An 8,577-nucleotide genomic window follows, 5' to 3' on the forward strand; every position below is an offset into this window, starting at 1 on the left:
ACTGTAATGAACTGGTTGTGTCCCCAGTTCTGACAGCCCCATATTGTCAAAGTTGATCCTTTTTTCCTGGGCTGTTTTTTGTTTTGTTTTTTACCACCGACCTCAGCGTCAGCAGGTTCGGCCACTCTCAACTTCCAAATCCTGAAGCACGTCAACACGGAAGATTCCGGATGCACCCAAGCAAATGGGTGCCGTTCCACCCTTGCGCTCCTCTTGCAGGTAAATCTACAGATGGTCCATGGAAACCGAGGCTGCACGCTTAGCTCTCGCCCTAAGCCCGCCACACGTAGATTGCTCTTTTCAGTTAAACCCTGGCCAATTGATTCCAGCCAATAGTGTGCTGTCAGTACTTTACTTACTGCTCAATCTCACTAACCTGACATTTATGGTGCACTGATTGGCCTCTGTCAGTGGTGCTGGTTGTAAATTCACTTTGAAAAGCTTTGTGTTAACAGCCTTCAACCAGGCTCCAAGAAGAGTACGAACAGGCAGCCTGACAATTGCTCGACCTCCTGCCCTTATTACAGTGAGTAAATCAGGGTTTGAGCCATTAGGCTGGAGCCTGGGGCCTACACAAAAAGGATTGACATGACGAAAGGTCAACCTCTGTCACACATGTGTAACAATTTGGATAATGGAATTCTGTAACTTATCTGAGTGAGGTGGCAAATGCTTACAAGGAAAAGTATATTCTGCTCTGGCTTCTCTGGCTTTTATGCTAAGTAGTTATACCAGAGTCTGTATTTCTTGTGTAAATACACAAGGAATGCCTGAACTCATGAAATCTTGGAGTATATACGATTCTTAAAAAGAAAGAAAGAAAAAGACAGAGCAAGGCAGTCTAAAAGCGGTTCTGTGCACGCATTCTTAAAAACGGCAGAACATTTTCCCCACACTATCAACGTATCACATCCACCCTCTGAGAAAAGAGAATGTTGATACTGTGGACATAATTCCTCAGCTAGCTACGAGGCAGTTTTCGTATTCATTTTTTAAAACCCATAGTATTATACTCCAACTATAAGTGATTTCTGGATAACAATAAATTTACTCCAATAATTAAAACTGCCTTAATTGGCACTGAAATATAAAGGCTCCCCTGCAGGCTTCTCAGACCGAGTGTTGCCATAATCACATTTTCACCAGATCGCGTGCTGCCATGCAGTCATGGGGCGGGGGGACCTCATCTATCCAGGAACGTCTGAGACTCTGATTTGAATTTCTCTACCCCACTTTTAAGTCAGTGTGAAAAAAAAATTTTTTTAATTATATGCTGTAAGAAAATATGCAGTCAAGAAATACTTTTGAATTATTTTCTTTATGTGGATAAATACTATCAATAAAAGAAGAAATCTGTAAACAATAGATAAACTGAACTGACTAATGAGATACAGAACATATTACTCTTTATAAAGCATTTGCAACTAATGCACTGTAGCGTCACGTGCATATCTGGATGAAACCTCACTAGCATGAGAATTTCCAAATGGCTGTTATAATTTTTTTTTTTAAGCAGGGTCGTTTTAGGACTTAGAAAACCAAGGTGGCACTGTCCAGGGGGATGCATAAGTTAAAAGGAACGAGACTTTACATGGATCTTTTCAAAGCCAATTTTAAGTACTAAGTTTTGATTTTTAACACAATGCTGGAAATGATTCCAACAGGCGGCAGATGGTTTTACAGTTTATGTAAAACTACAAAATGCTCACACTCTATCAAATGGGCACCACTGTAAAAGACATCTTCAAATCAAATGAGGCAAAACCAAAGAGATATACCAGCTGTTACCCTGCATAATTTAAAACATAATAGTAACATTACTATGGTTTATTTTTAAGGAGAAATTATTTGGATTTCATAAAACTGACACATTCAAAACCAAGCTGACAAGCAGTCTAGTGTATTAAATGATAAATTACCGAGAAACACAATTTTTACTTCAATATAACTGTGACAGCCACATAATTCTATCCCCTGGTGTTTTGATGAGTCAAGCCAAATTGAGCCAAATCTATAAAGCAAAATATGGAGTATATAATTACAGTACTATCACTGGAACAATTTTTAAATGATTTTAATTTGATTTTAAAATTATTTTAATTTAAAATAATTAATTTTAAATTATTAATTTTCAACACCTAAATCCATACAAATGGGTACAGTACTATAAATGGAATTGGGTCATTTATAGAAACATAAAATACATTTAAAATATAAAATCAATTCATTTCCTTTTAGTACCAATTACCTATGATGGTTTTGAAATATAAACATGCAGCAATGTGTAATATATTTTTAATATTGGTTTTCATTAAATTCTTTTGACCTAACTTAAATGTTAATGATGAAAAATAGACCATTTGCTTAAAAGCAAAACTCTTATTAAATCTAAAATATTATGGCACAACATCAAACCACAAAGAGAACCACATTATGTTATCCCTTTTGATTTTCTGAAGAAAAATAATGAAAATGTCCACATAGTAAAGTGAAAATGAGACACTCAAATTTACTCAGGCAAAGGGAAAACAGGTTCTGTAAAATTAAATCCCTTTCTAGTACCTTGACTGTAATCCTAACAAGTCACTACATTATTTCAATTACCAGAATAATTTTTTTAGGTACAATTTATTTTGTCATCATTGCTAAAATTTCTTGTCAAATAAGACTTTGAATTGAAAGGCCTGAGTAATTCTGGCCTATCTTAAACTGTAACTATTTTAAACTTCTGTATTTTATTCCAGTAGAATTTTAAGTATACACTGTGTACATTCCTCAGGTCCAGCCATATTAAATTCTGATGTTAAACAGAAAGGGGAAACCATGTGCAACTAGATTAATTTATCTCAAGGGAAAAGAGCACATTAATAATTGAGATAATGTTTTCATAAATGTTGGAATCAAATGTGCCTTTTCACTTCTTTATTAGAAAACACATTAGGATAAAATTATCTCACTCTCATCAATAAGACCTAATTGCTGAGAAAGACTATGTTTTCTTTGCAAAACATTCAGAAAGATTTTTCCCATTACGTCTAAAGGGCTAGAAATATATCATGCATTCAAGTCTTGTTGGAATAAATGTATGTAAGTAAGGCAAGTGATTATTTAATCCATCCTGTAATGTTTTTGTTTTAAACTATCTGAATTTATTATTTCTTGTAGCACATATTAAAATTCTGATTTTAAAAGAAATTGGCCAAAAAGAGATTAATACTTTGGCTTTTAGCTTATTAATCTCCTTAAATTACAAAAAATTACTGTCATTTATTGCTAAAAAAAAAAAAAAGAAAAGAAAAACTCTTAGAACTTCCTATAAACATTCAAAAGAGTCAAAACATATTGAAGGTAATAGAATGATATTGAACTTTCTTTTAATTGCTATATTCTTAAGAACCAGGATTATACACAAAGATGATAGCACACTTACAAACCCATCAAACAAGCTCTCCATAGCTGATGTATGTTAAATATTAAAAAGTCATTTTTCTACAAAGAAAATATAGCTTTTAATTATTAAACAAAAGGAATAACTAAGGTGAATCTGATGTTTTCTCTAATAAGCCTTCATGTGTATAATAAAGTACAACCATACTAAAAACAATGAACTGTAAACTGAAACAAAAATCCATCATCTACTTGGAAACAGTGACGGGAAAAGATTAGCAATCCATTTATTGTACTGAAATAAAGATAAGTAACCCTGGTAAGATCCATCAGGACCTGAGTATTGAACTCTAAATATAAAGACATTTCTTCATCAGCAAGTGACTTGAAAAAAATGTGAGAAAGAAAAACGATTCCAGTTGACTTTTAAAATATAATAGTCATGATTCAACTGCTTTTAATTTTTTTAAAGATCTGCTTTATGTCAATGTGATATTCTGGAAGATATCTAAAAGAGTGTGTTTTTAAAATGGATAATTTTTACATGAGTCACTAAATAATTATTGCCAAAATTTCCTATAGACCTACAGTGTATTCCAATTACCGATTCTTTCTAAATATAAATAATAAAATGATTAAAAATTTTCACAATTGAATTTAGGTTTGAAAGGAAAGAATAAAATTTAAGGAACAATCCAACATTTAGAATCTTCTGCTATAAATATAACTTAATTCAAATAGTCACATTTCATAAAAACAATAAATCATAATGCTTAAAAATAAATGATACTAATAAAAATCTGAAACCTATTACAGTGCTTTTTCTTACCAATAGCCATCAACTCTAAGTTCCCTGGCCCCAGTCAGTTACATTTTACATGATCCCTCAGGAGACTGATACATTTTCATGGCTGCATTTAATATCCCTTCAATCTCCTAAACATGTGTTATTCTAACTGTTCCTGCAGATGATAAAAACAAATAGACTGTCCTGAATAGGGAGGAGGGACTTGTAGATCATTAATGCATACACCAAGCAACTCATTTTTATAACACAGAACCACTTCTATGCACCACTACCTCCAACACACTCAACTCACACAAACAACAGGTAAAACTCACTTTATGTCTATTGAAGTATCAACAACAACAAAACCTAATTAAATTTCCCAGTCTCTTTACTAAAACAGAATTTAAACTTCATCAAGAACAAGTAAAGGCAATAAAAGAAAGGCTCCATGTTTTTAGTTTATTATATATCAACCATGTTCTATATGCATAGTGGTCTCCTGACAACATCCCAATCATCCACAGCCATTCAGGAAAAAGAACACAACTTAAAACTATAGGATTTCTTTTTTCATGTTTATGGATTTGTCCCCTGGCACTCTAACCCCAAGTCATCAAAGGGCAATAATGTTCACTTTGAACAGTTTCAGATAGAGCAAATCTGTACCACTGAACAACTGCTTCATAATTTCCTCAGAAAAGTATTGGCAGATCTTTAACTGTATGGTATTAGAGTTCCTAATAACACCACTGGAACATGAAAACTGACTAGAAGTGTTTTATAAACTTTAAACCACATTGGAGGTTACGATTAATTAGTCAGAAACAAAAAACAACTGGGAAATATTTCGAAACCAGACGCTTTGATTATTTCCCACTTGTCATTTTTTTCTATCCAAAAGCTCTAACTTCTAACCTGCCTCTCTGTAGCATACCAAGCCATTTTCTCCTGCCTTCTTTTCCTATAAAAATTTCTGTTAAAAAGAGAAAAAGCACTATTTGGTAAAATAAATATGCCCAACTTTTTTTTCTCCTCATTCAAGAATCTTATGCAGAAGGACTAAATTTCACTTTAGGAGTGAAATGAAACCTGGAAGCCAGGCTCAGGGCACCAGCAGGTAACTGTAGGAAACTTAGCTCGTACCCTATGCAAGCATGTCAAACTCGCGGCTCGCAGGCCTTGTTTAAATAAATGGGGCCTGCAGCCCGTAGCCCACGAGTTTGACATGCTTGCCCTATAGGGTATGTAACCCATATTCCCTATTCGATCATCTTGGGGTGTTGGGCTGTGAGCTCATACTCTTAGCTCCTCCCTCATCAAAGGGAGCTTTGGGACACAGGCCTCAACATCCCATTGCCAACAGCCATGTAAGGGTTCTGGAGGCTGGGTCTGCTTTTCACAACACTGTGTCTCCAGGGTGTATAGTGCGGGTCAGAATGAGTGCTCAGCAAAAATGTGACTGGGTTATCGAGTCCCATGAGTTTTAGGTAGTGAATATGAGGCAGCTCACAGTGCAAATAATCATCTTGACTGGCCACTGAGCCAAGTGTGAGGGGCAAGCTGCTGTAGAAATGACCCATTAATGGAGCCCCAATGTCCATGCCAACTTGGCTGCTGACATTTCAGAAACTTTCTTTTCTGGCTATTACCACTCCATTATATTGCCTGGCCTCGGTCAGGCAAGATGCTAGAAGTCTTACCCTTAAGAGTAAGACTTCTAGCATCTTGTATTTCATAAACAACTCCAAGGGTGGGAGGTGGCTAGCTAGTGGGGGCATTACCTACAGGCTAAGGGTCTGTCTCTGCAGGAGTGGAACTCAGTCGTCAACCATGAAGCTCTGGGAGAAAGCTCTGGTTAACATTTTTCAAAGAGGTGGTTTATTTTTAAGTAATAGTGTCAGGTAAGATTGTGCTATTGAAACATTGTCTTCAACTGGGTTATTGTCGCAAAGTGTCCCTGTGTTTTGATTTTTTATTTTCTTGAAGACTGCATCGCCGTACTGCAAAGGACAACAGAGAAGAACCAGAACTTGTAATTTCTGATTCAGGACGCTATAATTTGCTTACTGCAGGAACTTTGAAAGTTATGAATGAAACATGTTGCAGTCTCTCAGATTCGGTGTTCACAAAATTGTTTTTATCTGACAAAATGAGCTTGACTCTTTCCTCCTATTTATGCTTATGTTCCTTTTTGCCCAGTCCACAAAAACACACTGGAAGAGCTTAGAACGGGACAAAAAGTTCACCCAGCTCACACCCCCAAGGCCCGAGCTCGCTGCTCCATCTCCTCAGCTGGTTTCTCTTTCTCTCAAGAAGCCGGGATATCAAAGACCAAACCCATCTCAGCTGCACCAGAGGCTCCTTAAGGGATTCCACCGCCGGAAACCTGCAGGCCCTGGGTCCCTGGCTCGGTTGCCTTGGTGTCAGGTCTTTACAGCAGATGGTGCAGACACCAGGCATTTGCATGACCAGAGAAATCTCTTCTCCACTATTACTCTCTAGGAAACAAGGGAAGCTCTCCCCGAAGTTGCCACCCTCCAAGGGCCAGGCTCTCGGCGGCCCAAAACTCTGGCTCCGGGAGGCGGCGGGCGACTTACCTCCCAGAGATGCTGCGTGTTTCTCACGGCGCCGGCCTGCACCTTCTCCGGGGGCAGGAGTACGCCCTGGAAGGGCCCGATCCAGGTGCCCTGCTGGATCCTCTGCGCCGCGCAGATGCCGTAGGCCAGGCCGGGCACGGTGCTGGTGCACAGGCACACCTCGCGCGGCAGGTCCCGCAGCCACTCGGGCATCTCGGGCGGGGGCGCGGCGGCCGCGGCGCTGCCCGTGCTCACCAGCCGGCGCAGCGAGTGCAGCGGCCCGTGCATGGGGCACTCTCCGTGGCGGTTGTCCGCGCACATGTCGCAACCTGCCGGGGATACCGGGAGGGAGGGAGGGAAGGGAGAGATTAACTCGGCAGCTCAGTGGCCCACCCTCGGGTAAATTCCCGAGACAAACGCATCCCCACCCCCGGGAGCCACCTGCAGGGAGGTGAAGGTGGGAGGGCGCTGAGGCTACTGGGAGTCGGGGGAGAGGTGAACCCAAATCGCTCCCTTGGAATTCGCTGAACCCAAATCTGCCTGGTACCGGGTCAGAACTCCGGGCGCCCCCAAATGCCTTCCGAGCTGGGTGTGGGTGGCGTTGTGGTGTCCGCTGAACAGACGGTTCGCGGCTTCTCCTCCGGGCTTCTAGCTCTCCCTCTCCCCCTGCTCCAGTTCCCTCCCACCCTCCCGGTTCCCGCGAGTTCTCTCTCCATCAGGTGTTTGCTGTATCAGGAAGAAAGCCCGAGACAGAACGCCCGTCTCTGGCCAATTTGGTATCTAGGAGAGATTCTACATGGGTCGCCTCTTTTTACAATTAGAGGAGACACTTTAAAAATCACCAGGGCGGGTGGGCAGGCCATTCCCACTCCTCTGGCCCCACGCCCCCACTCCAGCGCCCCAGAGGGCAGAGCCGGAGCCCCAGACACCGCCACCCGGGGAGCGCGGGATCCCTCAGTGCCCGGCAGTGTCCACTGTCCGTACTGAAGCCGGGCGGGCGGGCGGGCACCGAAGGGGAGAGTAAGGCTGTTCCGGCGGGTTAGGGGAGTCCATGCTTGCGTGCCAGCTCTTCCCAGAAGCCAAGAAGAAACAAATAGCAAATTTAACGATCGGGGCAATGGGTCTTTAATGATCAGAATACAGGTTCCATGGAGAGGGCCCCAACTCCTGCTCAGAGGGCGGATGCCCCAGGCTAAAGGCTATCATCCTGCCTTACAAACGAGCTGTTGTGAAGCTGTCTCTCTCCGATGTTCCCCGAAGCAGCCAAAGCGCAAAGGGACCCCCACCCTGGGGGCCGGGCTGTAGACACCCAGTGTGCTTCCACTCAAACTCGAGGTAAGAGGCCTGCGGCAACCGCGCTGTCGGATCGCAGCGCCCTCGGGGTTATTAATGGGCCTGGCGGAGCCGCCGTGTCTGCGCCCCAGCCCAGCAGACCTGCCTCGGGGAGACAGCCTCGGCGCCCGCTGGCGAAGCCCGCCCTCCCTGGCCCAGCCTCCCTGGGGGGCAGAGGCGCCCCCAGCCCTGGAGCCCTGTGGCACTGGGCCTGATGTTGAGCCAGTACCCACAGGGGAACGCTGCTGGGTGGGAGGTGGCCCTTGGGGCTTCTCTGTGCTGGGCCTTGGTCGCAGCCAGTCCTGATGGATCACAGGGTGTGCCCCCTTCATGCTGAAACAGACAAAAAACGCTCAAGGAACTTGTGGCAAAGTGAGTCACTGAAGAATCTTCAATGAAGGAACCTCATCAACCCCAGCATGGTGAGTGAACCCTGGTTTTGCCACTGGCTTCGCAGAGAGCTGAGGGTTGACCTGTTGACTATGTGAGCAT

At 42.3% G+C, this 8,577-nt stretch overlaps 1 protein-coding gene across 1 annotated transcript; it reads right to left on the bottom strand.

Annotated features, from left to right (window-relative positions):
- Positions 1 to 1,957: 1,957 nt before the first annotated feature.
- Positions 1,958 to 7,064, bottom strand: LOC111824953 (putative histone-lysine N-methyltransferase PRDM6). Its single transcript, XM_023749738.1, has 2 exons — positions 6,775 to 7,064; positions 1,958 to 2,011 (listed from the first exon to the last, which is right to left on the bottom strand). Exons 1-2 carry the CDS (start codon positions 7,039 to 7,041, stop codon positions 1,991 to 1,993), a joined length of 288 nt encoding a protein of 95 aa, XP_023605506.1. The 5' UTR covers positions 7,042 to 7,064; the 3' UTR covers positions 1,958 to 1,990.
- Between the last annotated feature and the right edge of the window lie 1,513 nt (positions 7,065 to 8,577).

The sequence above is a fragment of the Myotis lucifugus genome, unplaced genomic scaffold (genome assembly GCF_000147115.1).
Source record: "Myotis lucifugus unplaced genomic scaffold, Myoluc2.0 scaffold_0, whole genome shotgun sequence".
Taxonomy (NCBI): domain Eukaryota; kingdom Metazoa; phylum Chordata; class Mammalia; order Chiroptera; family Vespertilionidae; genus Myotis; species Myotis lucifugus.

Bases quoted from the DNA above. Each gene is read 5' to 3' on its own strand.
- LOC111824953 (XM_023749738.1), bottom strand. From the start codon at position 7,041: ATGCACGGGCCGCTGCACTCGCTGCGCCGGCTGGTGAGCACGGGCAGC. The intron at 2,012-6,774 runs GTAAGTCGCCCG...TTTGCTTTATAG, and splicing joins ACACGCAGCATCTCTGGGAG to ATTTGGCTCAATTTGGCTTG.